Below are 22,027 nucleotides of genomic sequence, written 5' to 3' on the forward strand. Positions count from 1 at the left end.
TTATATTCTGAATTTTTAGGAGTGCATGGTTGCCCCATTCCCTGATAAGCCAATTTAGTGTTGGGGCATCAGAGCCTTCTTGGGACTTGAGTGCTATTAAAAGCCTGTTTTTTCTCTGGTCCTGTGGTTCTGTCTCACTGTCTGTCTAATGTAGGGCTTCTCAACCCAGTCCTCGGGATGCACCAAGCCAATCTGATTTTCAAGATATCCACAATGAATACGCATGAGATAGCTATGCACTGCACTGCCTCCACTGTATGCAAATCTATCTCATGCATATTCATTGTGGGTATCCTGATAACCCAACTGGCTGAGGACTGGATTGAGAACTTCTGGTCTAATGGAACCCCAGCCCTAAACACCATGAGGAACCCCCACCACTTACAAGCCACCTGGACTTCCGTTTGCCTCTGTAGCAAGGCTCCCATCCTGTTACGGACAATGCAGCGATAGAAACCAGCATGCGTGCGGTCCAAAGACGTGATCATGTACCTGAAAGAAAGAGAAAACGAGAGCCGAATAAAGAGGAGTTCCCTCTGACACACATTCAGAAAGATTATTCGTACCAAGGCCTCAGCCAGGTCAACCCAAATGAACTGATCCAGTCCTTATTTTCCTGCCACTGCATGCAGGTGGTAGGTGTAGCCCTCCACTTAGTAAAGATATCAGAACTACCCCAGGGGCTCAGGTGGAAGTGTCGTGCAACTGTCATGGAGAAGGTTCCCTCTTCATCTAAGACTAAATCTTCGGTTCCCCAGGTCAATCAAGATGGGGGATGCTGCAGGGACAGCCTTCACAACCCCCTAGGGGAGGGGGATACTGGGGCAGGTTCTGGGCTCAGGGTTTCTGATTATTGTTCCAGAAGGAGCCCTGTTGCACAGCCCCTGTCCCAGGGCCGTCACTGCGGTGACCAGACTGGGAGTGCTAAGGGTGGGGTGAGTTGGTATAAAACATATATACCAATGTGATATATATCATTCAGTGTAAAAAATGTAACGAAGGATGCTATATTGGGGAAACAGGCCAGATGCTTAAGACAAGATTTAATTTACATAGACATCACATGAAGATCGCTGGTGCCAGTAAGACCCCCACCCCTGTGGGCCAACACTTTACAAGACCAGGACACTGTACCAGTGATTTCATAGTAAGAATCCTGAAAGGTAAGTTTAAAACAATACAGGAACGTAAGACCTTTGAAGTCAGAATGATTGAATATTTTGACACCCAACAGACAGGACTTAACAAGGATCTGGGTTTTCTAGCCCATTATAGACCATAAAGTTGTATTTCTCTGTTTATCACCCTCCTCTCTCCTATCCACACCCATCCTGTTAGACTATCAATGCAATGCTTTGATGTTTCTCTTATATATACTGTCATCTACCACATTTGCTTATTTCCGATCTGACGAAGAAGGGCAACCTTCGAAAGCTAATCAAGAAATGTATTAAGTTATGTCCAATAAAAAAGGTATCATCTTATTTTGTTTTCCATATTTTATTTTGTTTGATTTCTATTGATAACCTTTAAGAGTGGACTAACCAGGGGCGTAGTTTTGGGTGGGCCTGGGCCAAAGATGGGTGGGCAGAAGAACTCCACCCTGTCCCACAAGTGATTTGGCCCCACTCTCTCTCACCTGCATTCCATATGGTCTCTCAAATATCCCCCTCCCCTGCATACCTTCTAAATAGCAGATTTTCACTGGCAGCAAGCAGCAGCTAATACACACTGCTCATGTTGGCCCCACAGCCTTTCCCTCTGAGGCAACATCCTGTTTCCGCATAATCAGTAATACATCAGAGGGAAGGCTGTGGGGCCGGTGCGAACAGTATGTATCAGTTACTTCTCGCTGCAGGCGATGATCTGCTATTTACAAGGTACGCAGGAGGGACAGTCGTTGGGAGTTTTTGGCTGGTGGGGCTTGGGGATCCCTGCCAGCCACATCATAGGTGTGCTGCTACTGGGTGGGCCTGAGACCAAAGTGGGTGGGCCTGGGCCCACTGGGGCCCACCTTTGGCTACGCCACTGGGACTAACACGGCTACCACACCTCTCTATAAAACAGGAGAATGTATGGGAGAAGGTCACAATGCTGAGTCCAGTGCTGGTTCCGAAAGACCTGGAGGTATAAAGGAGGAGGAGAATGCTGGCTCAGAAAAAGAACTAGAGCGCCCTGCATGCAACGGGATCTAACCAGGTTTGGATCAGACTGTTTGGGTTGGCCTGGGTAAGCTAAGGTTGCATCCCTAAGGGGGGCAGTTTTTTTGACATCCCGCTATTCCCAGGCTTTCTTTACTATGCAGAGAACAGGAACCAAGCAATATGAAAGCATTCTCAGAAGCAATGAAAAGGTGATTACTGACAGAGACCTAGCCAGACCCTTTTTTCAGTTTCTTAATGTTTGTTTTTTTTCCTCTGCACAGTTGCTGTTCGTACTCCTGCTGTGGACGGGAATTGTATTCCACAGCATACAAATCATTTCAGGAAGGGTTGGGAAATCGAGCCCCCGTTCAGTTGCCATGGCTATGGCTGTACTGGAATCTTTCTATGACTGGCTGATAGCACAGCGCTCCTGTGTCTGGGGGGGGGGGGGGGGGGGGGGGCGGTCACTCCTGTACCGTTACAAGGATGCTTTGCAAGCATGGGTTTCTCATGTACCAAAAGCCAAAGTGGTCAGAACATCCAAACCATCCTCAGGTCCACCCCTTATAAACTTTTTAGCAATTAATGAACCAAACCTCAGAAACTCCCAAAGGATTCTAAACAAAATATCTCCTCTAATATGCGGACTTAACTTTTATCATCGGATTGGTACATCTAGTAATGAAATAAAAGCCAATCAGGTAAAAAAAAAAAAAAAAAACTCCAGTCAACTTGTGGAGAAAAACCTCATGGCAAAATACAATAACACAGAGACATGGCTTAGACAGAAAAATGGAGTTAAAAAAAAGAAGGTAAGCTGAAAAATGGGCTGCACTAGGGTAGGTGTGTGGTTTGGTCACGTGCAGATTCATTTTCAGCGCACCTGTAAAAAAGGCCATTTTTAAAATTTTACTTAATTGGCTTTTATTTCATTACTAGATGTACCAATACGATGATAACAATTGAATTTCCATATTTTGTTTAGAATCCCTTGGGAGCTTTTGAGGTTTATAGCTTGCAGTAGAAATCAGCTGGCGGTAAACGTCGAGACGCTGGGCGTCTCGGCGTTTACTGCCAGCTGATTTCTACCATGAGCTAAAAATTCTACCATAGCTTAGTATAACATAGTATAATCTAAAAATATATAGAGAGGTTATCTCTTTTCTAGATAGACTGAAAATATAGAAATTAAAGAGATATCAAACCAAGAGCATCGACTGCATCTGATTATAGAAACATCAATGTTGTTTATTGAGGAAAAAGGCCTCGAGAAGCTTGATTAGTGCGGAGGTAACACACGGACCACTGAACCCTGAGGCAGGTTTCCGAAACGGCGGCTATCGTAGGTTGTGGTCGTGAAGTGAAGCAGACCCGCACAAGCTAAAAAGACAGTTATGAAAGCTAAGTAACTTTATTAAACAATTTATTTCAATAGACAAGCTACATAAAAGAGGTTTTTTTGGCCAATGATGATGAAGTCCAGTCCCCGAAGCCAAGTTTAGGCTGGGGCCTTCTCGAGGCCTTTTTCCTCAATAAACCATAAAGCTGTATGTCTCTGTTGATCACCCTCCCCTCACCTATCCACACCCATCCTGTTAGAATTTCAATGATATGCTTTGATGTCCCCATGCATACCTCCGACCCATCCCCATCCTCCCACCCTGTCAGACTGTCATAGTAATGCTTGAATGTTTTCACTTATATACACTGTCAGCTAGAACATTTGCTTATTTCCGATCTGACGAAGAAGGGCAACCTTCGAAAGCTAATCAAGAAATGTATTAAGTTATGTCCAATAAAAAAGGTATCATCTTATTTTCTTTTCCATGTTTTATTTTGTTTGATTTCTATAGATTCTACATGGAATGTTGCTATTCCACTAGCAACATTCCATGTAGAAGTCGGCCCTTGTAGATCACCAACGTGGCCGCGCAGGCGTCTGCTTCTGTGAGTCTGACGTCCTGCACGTACGTGCAGGACGTCAGACTCACAGAAACAGAAGCCTGCGCAGCCTTCTACATGGAATTTTGCTAGTGGAATAGCAACATTCCATGTAGAATCTCCAATAGCAGCAACATTCCATGTAGAATCTCCAATAGTAGCAACATTCCATGTAGAATCTCCAATAGTAGCAACATTCCATGTAGAATCTCCAATGGTATCTATTTTACTGTCATAGTAATGCTTGAATGTTTTCACTTATATACACTGTCAGCTAGCACATTTGCTTATTTCCGATCTGAGGAAGAAGGGCAACCTTCGAAAGCTAATCAAGAAATGTATTAAGTTATGTCCAATAAAAAAGGTATCATCTTATTTTCTTTTCCATGTTTTATTTTGTTTGATTTCTATTGATAATCCTCAATAAACAACATTGATGTTTCTATAATCAGATGCAGTCGATGCTCTTGGTTTGATATCTCTTTAATTTCTATATTTTTAGTATAACATAGTAACATAGTAGGTGACGGCAGAAAAAGACCTGCACGGTCCATCCAGTCTGCCCAACAAGATAAACTCATATGTGCTACTTTTTGTGTATACCTGACCTTGATTTGCATCTGCCATTTTCAGGGCACAGACCGTGTAAGTCTGCCCAGCACTAGCCCCGCCTTCCAACTACTACTACTACTACTACTTAGCATTTCTATAGCGCTGCCAGGGTTACGCAGCGCTGTACAAGTTTAAACATGAGGAGGGACAGTCCCTGCTCAAGAGAGCTTACAATCTAAAGGTAACAAACTATGTAGTCAGTGTAGGTATCATGAATGGGGAAGGTGGTTAGGCGCCAAAAGCAAGGGAGAAGAGATGGGCTTTGAGTAAGGACTTGAAAATGGGCAGGGAGGGCGCATGGCGTATGGGCTCGGGAAGTCTGTTCCAGGCATAAGGTGCTGCGAGGCAGAAGGGGCGGAGTCTGGAGTTAGCGGTGGTGGAGAAGGGTACAGATAGGAGTGATTTGTCCTGAGAGCGGAGGTTACGGGTGGGAACATACGGGGAGAGGAGGATAGAGAGGTAATGGGGGGCAGCAGATTGAGTGCACTTGAAAGTCAATAGGAGAAGCTTGAACTATATACGGTAGCGGATTGGGAGCCAGTGAAGCGACTTGAGGAGAGGGGTGATATGAGAGTATCGGTTCACCACCAGCCCCGCCTCCCCCCACCGGCTCCGCCACCCAATCTCGGCTAAGCTTCTGAGGATCCCTTCCTTAGACCCCCTTAGTGCTAAAATGTTTATAAGAGGTGGACCTGAGGATAGTTTGGATGTTCTAACCACTTTAGCTTTTGAAATATAAAAATATAATGCAGTTTTTTTTAATTTAGTGTCTCTCATGTGCCCCCATTATGTGTCCATCCAACACTAAGACTGAACCATCATCAGTGTTGCGCTAGTTACTTTTCAAAAGTAATTAATTACTGGTACTAGTTACTTCTCAGCTAAAATAATTAGCTATAGTAATTAATTACTCATTTAGGAAAGTAACTGACTACAGTCACCTGCTTAGAGTAACTAGTTTATTTAGATTTTGCTCACACCTTTTTCAGTAGTAGCTCAAGGTGAGTTACATTCAGGTACTCTGGATATTTCTATATCCCAGGAGGGCTCACAATCTAAGTTTGTACCTGAGGCAATGGAGGGTTAAGTGACTTGCCCAAGATCACAAGGAGCAGCAGTGAGATTTGAACTGGCCACCTCTGGATTGCAAGACAGGTGCTCTAACCACTAGGCCACTCCTCCACCCCAAAGAATCTTGTTACTCTTTGGGGTTCTAGATGGAATGTTGCTACACTTTGAAATTCTGCATGGAATCTTGTTATTCTTTAGAATACTAGAATCTTTATTTATTGATTTATTTAGATTTTGCTCACACCTTCTTCAGTAGTAGCTCAAGGTGAGTTACATTCAGGTACTGTGGATATTTCTCTGTCCCAGGAGGGCTCACAATCTAAGTTTGTACCTGAGGCAATGGAGGGTTAGGTGACTTGCCCAAGATCACAAGAGGCAGCAGTGGGATTTGAACTGGCCACCTCTGGATTGCAAGACCGGTGCTCTAACCACTAGGCCACTCCTCCACAAATTGCTTTTTCTTTACCAATACCACATCCAAGAATACTTATAGGAAAAACCTTATGCTATGTGAAGAGGTAAAATATCCATCTTATACATTGTGGAAGAGTGGCTTAGTGGTTAGAGCACAGGTTTTGACATCCCGAGGTGGCTGGTTCAAATCCCACTGCTGCTCCTTGTGATCTTGGGCAAGTCCTTAACCCTCCATTGCCTTAGGTACAGACTTAGATTGTCAGCCTTCCAGGGACAGGAAAATACCCAGTGTACCTGAATGTAACTCATCTTGACCTACTACGGAAGAAGGTGTGAGCAAAATCCCAAAGAGAATATTGCATAACTTCATCTCTTGATGCTTATTCCAAGGAGGTTTGACCAACTCATGCCAACCACATCCTCTGTTATTTCACATTGTGCTAGTTACTCTTCAAAAGTAATTAAGTACAGTTAATGGGATAGTGAATAAGTATTTAACTACTTTATTGATTACTGCAAGAAAATAATTAACTACAGTAACTAATTTTTAGTAACTCAATATCTCACAACACTGACCACTGTGCAAGGAGCTCTGAAATGCCACAGAGCCTTCCCTTATCACTTACGAAGGTCTTGTGTATCCAGAGCAAAGCTGTCTGCTGGTCCAGATTTCTGGATGGTTTATTTAACAGAGGTGCTGATGTGTGATATGGACCCTTTAGCACATCACTCAGCTGCAAGATACCACACAGTTAATAAGGTCACAGTGTGAAATAATCCAAGACTCATTCTTCACTTTCTTGTTAGGTTAGCAGTGAAAGCTTTATAAGTAAGTGTGACAGGCATCAAATTGTGATTCGTAGTATGGTCCCTTGAGCAAATACAAACTGTAGGTGTAAACCAATATTCTCTTTGCAAAGTTTATTTTCAAGTTGGCTTATTGATTAAAATATTTGATTCTCCCTGAATGCTAATTTAACAAGTCAGAGCCTATGTACAAATACATCTGGCTCTCCTGATGGGGAGTATTGAGAATGAAGAGTAGTGCAAAGTGCTCCCTCACAACGCCGAGCACTCTCGCACAACGCCGCAACAAACACACTTATCCCCCCTCCTGTCCATCTCAGCACTAGAAAGAACTGGAGGTCAGAACAGAGCCAGGCAAATTTCCACCTTGGCTTGAGTTTGATGGAATTTTATGATTTTCTCCATATTCCTATGGTGCAATGTGTTGCAATTTCAGTAGAAAATCGGGGGGGGGGGGGGGGGGGGGGGAAATTCAATCAGATTTAGCAAAGATTTGGTGTGAACTGACAGGACTCTACTAGTTTCAAATCAAGTGAATCAGCTCTTCCAGGACTACTGCCGGCCCAACATGGCTGCTATGTCACGATGGTGACTGTTTCCTTGTCTGTGTTCACCTTGCCCTCTGGTGGCCAGAACCGGTGGCTGCTATGGACTGTCAACACGTTCCAGACTTCAGCCCAGTCCAGTCCGGATCTTCCAGGCTGCCAGACTTGCTTTTCTTTTTTGTGCCTGAACAGCACCCGTAGCTGCCTTGTGATTCCTGCAGCTGAACTTCAGCTGCTGATGGGCTTTATTAACCACCTGGAAACTTCTGTGTTTGCCTTTGCATCGCCTAAGGTCCTAGTTAGTCTGTGTGTAGCTTTGGTTTTATTGCTTATTTCCTAGTCTTGTTTCTGGTCTGTATTCCTTGTCTAGTTCTTGGTTGTCTGTATTTCTTTCTTAGTGGCTGCTTGGCAGCTTTTAGTCCTGACTCTTTCCTGTCTGTGTTCCTTTCTTAGTGGCTGCCTGGCAGCTTCCAGTCCTTGTTCTTGAGCCTGTCTGCTTTCTACCTAGTGTGGTATTGTTTGTCTGATCCTAGTCTAGTATTCTGCCTAGCCTCCCTTGTGTATTCTAGACCCTGTGCGTATCCTGTTAGTATCCAGTTCCTGCCCTGTCCTGTAAGCCCTGCCGGCTGCCTGCACCCAGGGGCTCAACTCCTGGGGAACGGCGGTCAAGCGCAGGTGAAATCTAGCTGTTCCTGCTCTGCCTGTTCCAGCTTGTTTGCCTCAGCTGCAACTCCAGTCCGGGGTTCCAGTCCTGTTCTGCCTTGTCTATGGTTTGGGGGTGGTTTTGCCTGCCACTGCCGCTCCACGGCAGTGGTGCAAGGGCTCACAAACCCAGTGTTTCCGTGAGAAGCCTAACATGCTGGCAGTAGTCCTGCACCGAGTGTGTGCCATTTCCAGAAGAAACAGAAACCCCCGGACATAGCTTGTGTGGCGATAACCTGGTGGTAATCTTGCATTGCCGCACGCTGCCTGGTTACCGTTGGTTAGTGTAGGAGCTCTTAATACCACCTCAATGGGTGGCAGTAAGGGCTCCCCGCTGCATGGCCATGTGGTATGAGTTCTCTTACCGCATGGCCATGTGTGTCTGGGGGCTTTTTTTTACCCGCTGTGCTAAAAAGGGCCCTGGCGCGTGGGAAAAATGGCCCCCGCCGCTAACGCAGGGCTCTTTTTCCCACAGCTTGTATAAGGACCCCTGAGTAAATTCTTTCAAAAAGGCAATTCTTGCTCTACACTGCCTTGAGTGAATTCTTTCCAAAAGGTGGTAAATGAATCCTAATAAATAAATACATAAATAAATTTGCATTTTTTTGTTTGGACTTATTGACTGGTATCCTTGTACAGACTTGTATCTTTGCATTATGAACTAGACTGAATTGCTTGTGACTCCCGCCTTTCACGCCGAAATGCAGGACTGCGTCGAGTCTATTAAATCTAACAGGGTTACTGTCAATAAAATAGACTTCGTTTCACATTTGTATTCGTTTTTTTTTTTTTTTTTAAAAATAAATCAGTTACCCTTGTGTTGGAATGAGATTGGTCATCCCCCATTTTTTCTTTTTCACAGCTGTTACTGCTGCCGTGCGCTAACAGTTACTACTCACTAAATCATGTGCTATCTGCTTCTGCACCTTAATGAAAGAGCCCCGTAAGTCAAGAAGTCTGCAAAATTCTTATGGATTCACAACATAGCCGCCGAGAGGGGGGGGGGGCAGGGGGGAACAAAATTCCTCGGGCTCGGGCCTCCAAGGGGGGCCCGGCGCCGCAGTCCCACCCGCCCTCCATTGTCGACCGTCTGCCCCCTGCATTGAAATCGCAGTCTCACCTCCGTGAAAGCAGCGCTGCAGGCAGCAGAATGCCTCCCTTCGGCCCTCCTTCCCTCCCTGTGTCCTGCCCTCGTCTGATGTAACTTCCGCGAGGGTGGAACACAAGGAGGGAAGGAGGGCCGAAGGGAGGCGTTCTGCTGCCTGCAGCGCTGCTTTCATGGAGGTGAGACTGTGATTTCAATGCAGGGGGCCTGGCCCGGTGGCGGTGATCTCGGGGGGTGGAGGGGGGCAGTGGCTGCGGCAACCTTGGGGGGGTGGGGGCAGGGGCGGGGTGGCGAGTGCGGGGCCCCGGGGATGGCCTTGCCCCGGGCCCGGTCCAGTCTCTCGGCGGCCCTGCTTCACAAAGCTTTCTTTGTTGTGTTGATGAAGATCTACATTTGTCCATTAGATTGTAAGCTCTTTGAGCAGGGACTGTCCTTCTATGTTAAATTGTACAGCACTGCGTAACCCTAGTAGCGCTTTAGAAATGTCAAATAGTAGTAGTAGTCTACGTCTCACACATCTTTTTAAGTGATTTGATGGCTGATATTTTCAGACGGCTCCACAATCGGAAAGTTAAACTAAAGCCAGTTCCGCCAGGCTGCCCAGATTTGACCCCGGGTTGCCAAAAAAATAGTAGCGAGAGTGAGAAAACCAGAAATAAAGCCCAGTTTTATTGTGAGATCAGTTCCATCTTTGTTTCTCCTCAACAAAGCTAATATTCAACAATCACAAATACTCCTTCTGATAAAACGGCTATGACAAAGAAACTCCTGCTATTCCACAGTTATTAAACACTAACATGGACTGACAAATTGCAAATAAATTACTGGAGTATAATTACCCTTTATCCAGGGGTCCTTTCACTAAGCCACGTAAGCGTCTAAGCGCGCCCCATGTGCATCAAAATAGCTAACGCCTGGCTCTTAAGGTGATTTTCTTTTTGGCACGCGTCCGATTCGCGCGTCTGAAAAATAATTTCTATCTTCTGCCACGCGTAACGGACGCATGCCAAGTGGCATTTGACATGCGTAGGTCATTACTGCCCGGTTAGCATGTGACACTTTACCGCTAGGTCAATGGCTGGCGGTAAGGTCTCAGACCCAAAATGGGCGTGTGGCAATTTTGATTTTGCCGCCCGTCCATTTTTGGCAAAAATGTAAAAAGAGCCTTTTTTTACAGGTGCGCTGAAAAGTGATTCTGCGTGTGCCCCAAACCCGCACCTACACTACCGCAGGCCATTTTTTAGCGCACCTTAGTAAAAGGACCCCTTCGTCTGCAAAAGAATTCCAGCCGATGGGACCTCAAGAAACCAAAGGCAGCAATGGCCACCTGTATCTCGGTAAGCAACCTTCTCCCATGACCTTCTCAGAGGACAATGACGGAGAGGGATGAAGCTCTTCTGATCCATCTCAGACACAGCAGAGCCGGACACAGCGGATTAGTTAAAACGCGCCATGGCTGAATGACAAACACAATTGCTTATTTCTGATCTTAATTTGTAGCTTTAAAACCTCGAGCCCATCACACTGCGAAATCAGGCAGTAACAGAAAGAGCCACTTTTAAATTGAGAACGAATATTATTTTGTAGGTAAATTACACACAATGTTTTTTTCATTTTCATTCTGGTGTGATGCTTCAGGGATGGTTGGCTTAATTAATTATGATCGAGTGGCTTAACCTGGTAGACCTGCTACTGTCTGGATCTTCTATCAGAGATGGACACATAGTGCCAACCTCAGTTACTGCACATAGGACTTGGCAGGATTTAGGGAAATGGGCTTTTCAAATACCAGAGGAAGGAATGATGCTAGGGTGCCCCTCATTCAGATCATAGCAAAGTATAATGTGTGGCTGACAGAAAGAACCTTAGATAGGTATCAGAGGTCTGGATTTAAATTTTAGGTGACAATAGAGCAACTGCCTTTAAATCAATGTGGTGGCCCCTCCAGGTTTATTATTGTCGTGTTAAATGCCAGGCTTTTATCATTTTATGGCAAGTAGCTAGATGTCACACCTACTTGGCAGAGCTTGGTTGGCCAACTACCCCCTATACCTCAACACAACACAATATAGAGTGACTCTTCTAGACCAATGGTGCTCATTTTCAAAGCACATAGACTTACAAAGTTTCATAGTAACATATGTAATTTTGTAAGTCATTTTGTAACCCATCTACCCAACACACATCCAGAAGACAATGACTCAGACTACATCTCCCACCAAATTTTCCCAATGCTTTTCCCGTGTCCCATCCCCTCCTGCCTCCTCTACCCCTTCTTCAATGCTCATCTACCCCTGGCTCATACCTCTCCTACTCCCTTCACCCTTCCCCATCTCTACCTACCTATCTCTCTTATTTACTCTGATATAATTAACTTATATTTTCTCTATCAATACTCTGTAATCCATATTATTACGGAAGCCGCATTGAACCTGCTTTAAGTGGGAAAGCGCGGGGTACAAATGTAATAATAAATAAATAAATAAATAAGTCTACATGCTTTGAAAGTGAGCCTCCATTTGTCCAGCCAACAGCAAGCTAATTCTGACACACGCATCATCTGACTATTGCTAGGTCCACCTCATTCACATCGACCACTCTCGAAGCAAGCACTATTTCCAGCCTCCCCCCCCCATCCATTTGCCCCCTTGCAGGATTTAATTTCATTTGTTAATTTGATAGATTGCCCATTATATTTACAACTGAGTGGTTTACAATAATATGCTGGTGGATCATCTGAAAATGCGGCTACTAGAAAGATCTGATTGCCTTCCGAACACAATGCTACAGGTAAAGCCCCACCTGGAGTATTGTGTTCAGTTCTGGAGGCCGTATCTTGTTAAGGATGTAAAAAGAATTGAAGCGGTGCAAAGAAAAGCTACGAGAATGGTATGGGATTTGCGTTACAAGACGTATGAGGAGAGACTTGCGGACCTGAACATGTATACTCTGGAGGAAAGGAGAAACAGGGGTGATATGATACAGACATTCAAATATTTGAAAGGTATTAATCCGCAAACAAACCTTTTCCGTAGATGGGAAGGCGGTAGAACTGGAGGACATGAAATGAGATTGAAGGGGGGCAGACTCAAGAAAAATGTCAGGAAGTACTTTTTCACGGAGAGAGTGGTGGATGCTTGGAATGCCCTCCCACGGGAGGTGGTGGAAATGAAAACGGTAACGGAATTCAAACATGTGTGGGATAAACATAAAGGAATCCTGCTCAGAAGGAAGGGATCCTAAGGAGCTTAGACGAGATTGGGTGGCAAAGCCGGTGGCAGGAGACGGAGATGTTGCTGGGCAGACTTATACGGTCTGTGCCAGAGCCGGTGGTGGGAGGCGGGACTGGTGGTTTGGAGGCGGGGATAGTGCTGGGCAGACTTATACGGTCTGTGCCAGAACCGGTGGTGGGAGGCGGGGCTGGTGGTTTGGAGGCGGGGAAAGTGCTGGGCAGACTTATACGGTCTGTGCCCTGAAAATGACAGGTACAAATCAAGGTAGGGTATACACAAAAAGTAGCACATATGAGTTTATCTTGTTGGGCAGACTGGATGGACCGTGCAGGTCTTTTTCTGCTGTCATCTACTATGTTACTATGTAAAGCACTCCAGTATTCTGGTATCTTCCCACTAAATAGTCTACGAGATGTTGTTTTCAACCTAAAATCTGAGGTAGGAGATAACCCTACTTTATTAACATAAGTCAATTGAGTCAAATAAGAAGATCGTTGTCTTCAAATATGAAGATAAATAAGCTGACCCTAGGCCATACAAGATTTTATGACCGACAAAAGAACTTGAAATTAAATTCTGGCTGCAACTGGTAGCCAATATAATTGTTTTAATAGAAGAGTGTATCTATCAAATTTGGACCTAAATAAAATAAGCTTTGCAGCCATATTTTGAAGCATTTGTAATTGGGTCAAAGTGTTTTTGGAAAAACCCAAATACAAGACATTGCTGTAGTCCAGTAGAGACAAAAAAAAAATGCTTGAGCTATTTTTTTGTAGATCATCAAGCAAAAAGAAATTGCAATTTGAGTGAAACATTCATAACATACCAAACACATGGGTCCACTTGACCCCAAAGGCCCTATAGACTGACGCTCTACTCATTCCATTTTTCAGCTTTTCAGGGATCTTGATTAGAAAATAATATTGATTGTTTTAGTTTCAGTATGCATTTTCTTAAGATTTTAGAGACATCTGTCAGTGCAGTGCAGTAGGTAAGTCATCAATGGATTTTATTTATTTGTTTATTTTATTAGGATTTATTTACTGCCTTTTTGAAGCAATTCACTCAAGGCGGTGCACAGCAAAAATAAGTCAAACATAAGCAATAGACACTTACAGCAGTAAAAAAAAATTCAATCAACAATACAAAGTATGGCATAGTATTGCTACATAAAAACAGCACCACGGGCCTTTAAAATGGAACAAAGTTCTTTAATGAATGTGCCTTGACCCGACACGGGCCGTGTTTCGGTGACTAGCACCTGCGTCAGGGGTCTACATAAAATACAAAACATAGAAATAATATATTTTTAAAAATTGTTAACATATAATGAATAAAACCAAGAATTAAAAATAATATTTAGACTCATCAAGCATACATATATAAGCCTATATAAACACCTAAAGCATTTAATATTTTAACATTGTATTTAATAATTTAACATTCTCATATATTATTATATAGTAATTTGAAAATAAATGGATAATTAATCAAAACAAAAATGGTAATGGTAACTCACCACAGTGATGACGTGGAAAACAAAAAATTTTTCATATATTAATATATGTTTAAAATGCTTATTTTAATTATTAATAATATATTTTATAGAAAGGCCATATAAAATATATTATTAATAATTAAAATAAGCATTTTAAACATATATTAATATATGAAAATTTTTTTGTCCAAAAGTAAGGAATATTGTAGAATATTGTAGATGAAAATATTCGAGTTATTCCCCAAGTTTTCCACGTCATCACTGTGGTGAGTTACCATTACCATTTTTGTTTTGATTAATTATCCATTTATTTTCAAATTACTATATAATAATATATGAGAATGTTAAATTATTAAATACAATGTTAAAATATTAAATGCTTTAGGTGTTTATATAGGCTTATATATGTATGCTTGATGAGTCTAAATATTATTTTTAATTCTTGGTTTTATTCATTATATGTTAACAATTTTTAAAAATATATTATTTCTATGTTTTGTATTTTATGTAGACCCCTGACGCAGGTGCTAGTCACCGAAACACGGCCCGTGTCGGGTCAAGGCTCATTCATTAAAGAACTTTGTTCCATTTTAAAGGCCCGTGGTGCTGTTTTTTTGTTTGGACTTTAGTTTGTACTTTGTTCCCTCTCTTTTGTTATACCATAGTATTGCTACATTACATGAATCTCTTCATAAAGACAGTTAATAAATCCCAATAAATAAATGTCAACACAATCACTATAAAACATTTTAAAAGACAGCAAAGGGTGTAAGCAAAGATGAAACATATAGATAGATAAGACAGAGTAACAGGAGTAAGAAAAATAAGGGAGTAATTTTGAAGTTTATTAATAGAGTATTATATCTTTTGGAGAAGACATTGGGACATTATAAATAAGAAATCTGAAAAACATACAATTAATTAATAATATGAAGGAGGTGGAGGTTTTTTAGACTTGTGATGGGCACTAATCAGTATTCCTTTAATTTGTCAATAGCTAAGAAGATTATACCTGAATCATAGGAGCCAACTTTTCAAAATTATTGGGGGTGCTGAGCCCAATGGAAATGAACCCTCCCTGGACACATACAAGGAATTTTCTCAATATTGGGGGTGCTCAAGCACCCACAGTGTTGGCTCCAATGACCTGAATATACACTGAAGTCTTTTCCTGCACACACTTTAAAGAGTGATTAACTAAATTCAGTATGCAGTAAATATACTGTATAGCCTGCCATTTTTGGGTTGCAATTTATTATAGGAAAGGGAAATGGAAATGGGACTTAATATACCGCCTTTCTGTGGTGTTTTGCAACTACATTCAAAGCGGTTTACATATATATTCAGGTACTTATTTTGTACCAGGGGCAATGGGTTAAGTGACTTGCCCAGAGTCACAAGGAGCTGCAGTGGGAATCGAACTCAGTTCCCCAGGATCAAAGTCCACTGCACTAACCACTAGGCTACTCCTCCACTCATTCCACCAATAAGAGCCAACCTCATCAGTGATGTCACAATGGCTTGATTGCCCGATTGCCCGATACTTGGCTCACTTCTGATATTGTGATGTCATAAGGGAAATGGAAATGTGACTTAATATACCGCCTTTCTGTGGTGTTTTGCAACTACATTCAAAGCGGTTTACATAGATTCAGGTACTTATTTTGTACCAGGGGCAATGGAGGCTTAAGTGACCTGCCCGGAGTCACAAGGAGCTGCAGTGGGAATTGAACTCAGTTCCCCAGGATCAAAGTCCACTGCACTAACCACTAGGCTACTCCTCCACTCTAAATGAAACTGCCAGAACACATGTGCACAGGAACCAGAATGTTGCTGTTCTGTAAAAAAAATGTTAGCCTCCCAAAAATGTTATGTGTGCGGGTGTGTGCTGGCACTTTCGGTTTTCTTTGGTCATATGCACAGTAAAACCGCCCTTACCACACAACCCCTGTGCGCATGTGCCGGCCAGGAATCCCTGTTTAGCGCAGAAGTTCTACGCGTGTTTATATTTGCATTTCATGAGCATACAGCATTGCTGCGGAATGTTTTCGGATTAATCTTTCAGTAGAAGCCGTGAACTCAGCCATCAGCCTGTGACTCTACTGCATGGCTTCCTGCATTGGCCTCTTTGTACCTGAGGCACTGGTGGGTTGAGTGACTTGCTCAGTCATAAGGAGTGACATTGGCTTCTGTGGTTCTCAGGTCACTGCTGAAGTATGTCTGTCTGAATGCCCATCCAACTTTCTCTCCGTACAGTGGTTACCACTGTCATTTTTGATGCAGGTTGGTCCAGTCCCAAAACCTCCTGAACCTCAAATGCATCACTATGTTATATGCATCGCACACAGCAACTGTTTCCAGCTTGCTCTATTACTGCCAGCGGGGTCCTTTTGCTAAGGTGCGCTGAAAAATGGCCCGCGGTATTGTTGACGTGTGTTTTGGGCATGCGCAGAATCACTTTTTTAGCGCACCTGTAAAAAAAAAAATGCCTTTTAAAAATTTTTGACGAAAATGGACATCAAGCAAAATGAAAATTGCCGCGCGTCCATTTTGGGTCTGAGACCTTACCGCCAGCCATTGACCTAACAGTAAAGTCTCATGCGGTAATCAGGCGGTAATGACCTACGCGCGTCAAATGCCACTTGACGCAAGTAGCTGACGCGCGCCAGAAAATAAAATATATTTTGCGGACGCATGCCAAAAGTGAAATTACCGCAAGGGCCACGCGGTAGCTGGGCGGTAACTCAACTGCTGCGCGTTGGGCGCGCAGAGACGCTTATGTGGCTTAGTAAAAGGGCCCCAGGGTTTCTTGGGGTGCTCTTTAATTCCTGGTTATTTGGGGAGGACAGTGCACCCTATTACAAAGACAGCCCAAACACAGCAATGTCCATGGGGGGCAGGGACTCATGCACTTGAGGGATATTTTGTTCTGCAGACAGCCTTCGCGGCTCTGTGAATCATGAACCTCTTACGACTCCCGAATTCGGTTTTCTTTTCCTCTTCCTCCAATTGTAAAATCCGCTAATTTTTTTTGTCAAGGCAAAGCAGTTACTTATGGAGGTTGCAATGTAATGTGTAGTAATCTCATTTACTCTTGATCATTACCTTCCAGTTTTACCTCCCTGTGGTGTCTCTTAGCAGAGGGCACAGACCGGTAATAACCCCTCGCTTTCACCGTTCACATTCCGCCCATTTAGCAGACCAGAAAAATAGCTATGAAAAGGAGCTGGGACCGCTGCTGAAATTGAATGCTTTCAAAGGCAGCCCAGAGCTATCTGACATTATTTTTAAACACAACACTTTTAAGGGAAACTTTATCTTAGTTACAGATACACCATTTATATTCCGCTCTTCTGAACAAAAACTGAGTGGGTTGCAACACAGCAAAAATCATAGCATAAAACCGAATAAATAACCACATCAGAGACCCCAAAACATCAGCACAAACACAGTAATACTGCTAAAAACAGCTGGCAGATTAGTCATAAGAATATATGAAACCATAATAATAGATCTGAGCAGACGATAACAGAAAGCTGGTGGATACGGTCAATTAAACAAAAACTTGATTAGAAAGGTGAGCTTTAATTATTCAGAAACAGAGTCTGAACTGCAGTGAATCATCTTTTAACGAGGGATGGGAGACTTGTTCCCCCCCCCCCCCCATTCACTCAACAACAAAACACCAAATAACCTTTTTCAAAAATCAAAACATTTATTGGATTTAACATGGCCACAACTTCATTTATTGGTGGTCTCTAAACCAGTTACCCGAGCTAACATTCACCAAAGAAAGGACACTGGGCTACCTGCCATCTGCAGAAAGGTGACCGCAGTAAGCCTTATCAAATACCTTTGCCCCTTGCCCCGCCATACAGCAAGGGCAAGTTAACTAAACCCCCAAGTCTACACCTCTAGGCTTAAGTTGATAACAAAGGCCTACCATTCACCGCCGGGTGAAAGGATATATATATATATATATATATATTAGTAAAAAAGGCCCGTTTCTGACGCAAATGAAACGGGCGCTAGCAAGGTTTTCCTAGGAGTGTGTATGTTTGAGAGAGTGTATGTGAGAGTGACTGTGTGTGAGAGAGAGAGTGAATGTGCGAGTTTGTGTGTGTGTGTGAGACAGAGAGAGAGAGAGAGAGTGTGTGCGAGAGAGTGTGTGTGAGACACAGACTCTCTTTGAGACTGAGTGTATGAGACCAAGAGAGTGTATGAGTGACTGTGTGACACATAGAGAATGAATGTGATACAGTGTGAGACATAGAGTGTGTGAGAGACAGTGTGTGATAGTGAGAAAGACATTGACTGTGAGAGAGAGAGAGAGTGTGTGAGAGAGAGTGTGTGTGTGTGAGAATGAGAGTGTGTGCAAGTGCGTATGTGAGACACAGTGTGAGAGAGAGAGAATGTGTTTCACACAGATACAGTGTGTGCGAGAGAGAATGTGTTTCACACAGATACAGTGTGTGCGAGAGAGAGTGTGTGTGAGACACAGACTCTCTTTGAGACTGAGTGTATGAGACCAAGAGAGTGTATGGGTGACTGTGTGACACATAGAGAGAATGTGATACAGTGTGAGACATAAAGTGTGTGAGAGACAGTGTGTGAGAGTGAGAGAGAGAAAGACATTGATTGTGAGAGAAAGAGAGAGAGTGTGTGAGAGAGTGTGTGTGTGACAGAGATACCTCCCCCCCTCCTTTCCAAGCAGGAATGCGTTTATGAAATGCTAACCAATCAACCCAGTTCTTGGGCATTCGTCATCGCTTCCCCTCCCCTTCCTGCCCGACGCTGACGTGAGCCGCTAACACAGCGACCACTGCTTCTCCTGGGCGTGTTCAAAAAAGGGGGTTCGCTAACCCCTTCGTTAAAGGCAGGCTCCGGAAGGAGCCGTTCCCCTTATTTCCATCAGATAGTTTTGAAATCCTATGACTGGCAGGAAGAGGAGAAACGAGAGTGGCATGAATCGCACGATGCAGATCAAATCAACATCTTGGGCTCAACCATCCTGCTCAGAAAGAGGTGCCCAAGCAGTGACAAGAGTCTGGCCATCCCAGATTGATCTCATTAGTTGTTTTTGGGGTCACAGATTATATAAGAGATTGCTGAAGACATTTATATTTTGAAACAGAATATGGAGAAGGAGGAAAGAGGGAACTAAGAGAAGATGACGTGTCAAAGAGAAGGTGACCTAAAATAGAAAGTTCTGAAAACAGACCAAGCTTTACTGATCTCTTTACATTTACATTACATTAAAGATACCATTTACAGGCCGGACATAAAAAAAACGTTTGATCAGAGCGTCTTACAATTAAGAATAGGGTATACCCTAGATCAACATAAATTCAAAAGTCAGTAGATATCGAATACGAAATTATCAACTTGTAAATCTATGAAACAGCCAGGTTTTTAAGATCTTACGAAAACTGGGATAGTTAGTTTCGGCATGAATATTACGTGGTATTTTATTCCACCAATATGCAGGCAAATAAGAAAATGACTGAGAAAATTCATGTCAGGCCCTGGGGGACTGGGGGGGGGGGGGGGGGAGGAAATGGAAGAGTCCAGTCCTGTCTTGAACCTATGACACAGATCTTCCTATACACAATGATTAGTGATGTCATATATTTAGGTACTTGACCATATAAAATTAGAAACACTAAGCAACAAAGCTTAAAAGCCGATTGAGCCTCCACCGGTAACCAATGTAGCACTTTCAAACCTAGTGGATGTAAATATAAGCCTGGCTGCTATATTCTTTGGCGAATTGATGCATTACAAGCAACACAAATGAAGTTACAGTAGTCCAGCCAGCTTATTTTCGAAAGAGAAAGACGCCCATATTTCGACCCAAATCGGGAGATTGGCGCCTTTCTCTCATGGGCGCCCAAATTGGTATAATCGAAAGCCGATTTTGGGCACCTCCAACTGCAGGCTGTTGCGGGAACAAACACAGTTGACGGGGGCGTGTCGGAGGCGTGCTGAAGGTGGGACTGGGGTGTGTTTATCGGCCGAGGAGAGATGGGCGCGCTCGGCCGATAATGGGAAAAAAAGGGTGCCAGAAGCGAGAATTTGTGTCACTTTTTTGGACCCTTTTTTGTCACGAACAAGTCCCCAAAAAGTGCCCCAACTGCCCAGATGACCACCGGAGGGAATCGGGAATGACCTCCGCTGACTCCCCCAGTGGTCACTAACCCCCTCCCACCAAAAAATAGAACTTTAAAAACTTATTTTTGCCAGCCTGTATGCCAGCCTCAAATGCCGCACCCACCTCCATCACAGCAGTATGCAGGTCCCTGGAGCAGTTGTTAGTGGGTGCAGTGGACTTCAGGTAGGTGGACCCAGGCCCATCCCCCCCTATCTGTTACACTTGTGCTGGTAAATGGGAGCCCTCCAAACCGCCCCCAAAACCCACTGTACCCACATCTAGGTGGCCTCCTTCATCCATAAGTGCTATGGTAATGGTGTAGAGTTGTGGGCAGTGGGTTTTGGGGGGGATTTGGGGGGCTCAGCACCCAAGGGAAGGGAGCTATGGACTTGGGAGGTATTTTAATTTTTTTTTTTTACTTTTTACAAGTGCCCCCTAGGGTGCCCGGTTGGTGTCCTCACATGTGAGGGGGACCAGTGCACTACGAATCCTGGCCCCTCCCACGACCAAATGCCTTGGATTTGTTCGTTTTTGAGCTGGGCGCCTTCGGTTTCCATTATCACTGAAAACCGATACCGCCCAGCTCAAATCCGCCCAAATGCGATGCATTTGCCCGGCACCAACCGCATTATCGAAACAAAAGATGGACGCCCATTTTTTCTGAAAATACGGTCTGTCCCGCCCCTTCACGGACCTGACCTAGGAGATAGTCGCCCATGGAGATGGGCATCCGCGTTCGATTATGCCCCTCCAGGTGCCCTAACACTAATGTCTACATGATTAATGGAAAGACATTGACTTCAAAGCAAGACCTAACTCGTCTTCACTTCCAAAGAAACCTAAATATCTCTGCAGCCAGCAAATTCACATGATGTTTACAGGTGAGATGTTTAGCCGAGAAAATCCTCAGAATTTTCAAATGAGATTCTAATTTGTATCTAAGCCGGGGACCTTTTACAAAGGCCTGCTGAAAAATGGTACACGCAGACTCATTTTTCAGCGCACCTGTAAAAAATACCTTTTTAAAATTTTTGCAGAAAATGGATGTGCGGCAAAATGGAAATTGCCGCGCGTCCATTTTAGGTCTGAGACCTTACTGCCAGCCATTGACCTAGCAGTAAGGTCTCACGCGGTAACCGGGCGGTAATGGTCTACGCACATAAAATGTTGATTACCGTCTGATTACCGCCCGCGCACCAGAAAATAAAAATATTTTCTGGTGTGCGCAGTGGATGCATGTCAAAAGTGAAATTACCGCAAGGGCCATGCAGTAGCCAGGCGGTAACTGAAAATTGACGTGCGTAGGAGCCTACGAGGCTTAGTAAAAGGGCCCCGAACTCCTTGAACTACCACCTCATCGTCAGAAATTGACTTACACGGATGAATAATTAATACAAATTTAGTTTTACATTCAGCTTTAATTTAGATGTTATATAACCTCCCTCTCTGTGATTCCCTGATGTGTCTGTTCATATATATTTCATTGTAAATAACTTCACTGTATATTTGTTTCTTCACCGTAGGTGGCTATCGCCTCACGGCACTATGTAAGCCACATTGAGCCTGCAAATAGGTGGGAAAATGTGGGGTACAAATGTAACAAATAAATAAATAAATATTCCAAGCAATTCAATGCTTGGCCAACGCTTCATAATATGCTTGAAACAGTGGCGTAGCAAGGGGGGGGGGGGGGCGGGAGGGGCGGTCCGCCCGGGTGTCAGCTCAGGGGGGGGGGGGTGCTCCCTGCCAGCTCCCCACCCCCAGGTGCAGCATGATGACCCCCCCCTCGGCGCATCAACACCCC

At 43.8% G+C, this 22,027-nt stretch overlaps 1 protein-coding gene across 1 annotated transcript in view; it reads right to left on the reverse strand.

Moving 5' to 3' along the window:
* SDK2 (sidekick cell adhesion molecule 2) overlaps positions 1-22,027 on the reverse strand; it is a 655,374-nt gene that overhangs the window by 201,443 nt on the left and 431,904 nt on the right. Inside the window, exon 3 of the mRNA XM_030208539.1 lies at positions 386-492. Within this exon, the coding sequence (XP_030064399.1) occupies positions 386-492 (107 nt within the window). The remainder of the gene's footprint in view (positions 1-385; positions 493-22,027) is intronic.

This window comes from Microcaecilia unicolor, chromosome 6, assembly GCF_901765095.1.
Source record: "Microcaecilia unicolor chromosome 6, aMicUni1.1, whole genome shotgun sequence".
NCBI lineage: Eukaryota > Metazoa > Chordata > Amphibia > Gymnophiona > Siphonopidae > Microcaecilia > Microcaecilia unicolor.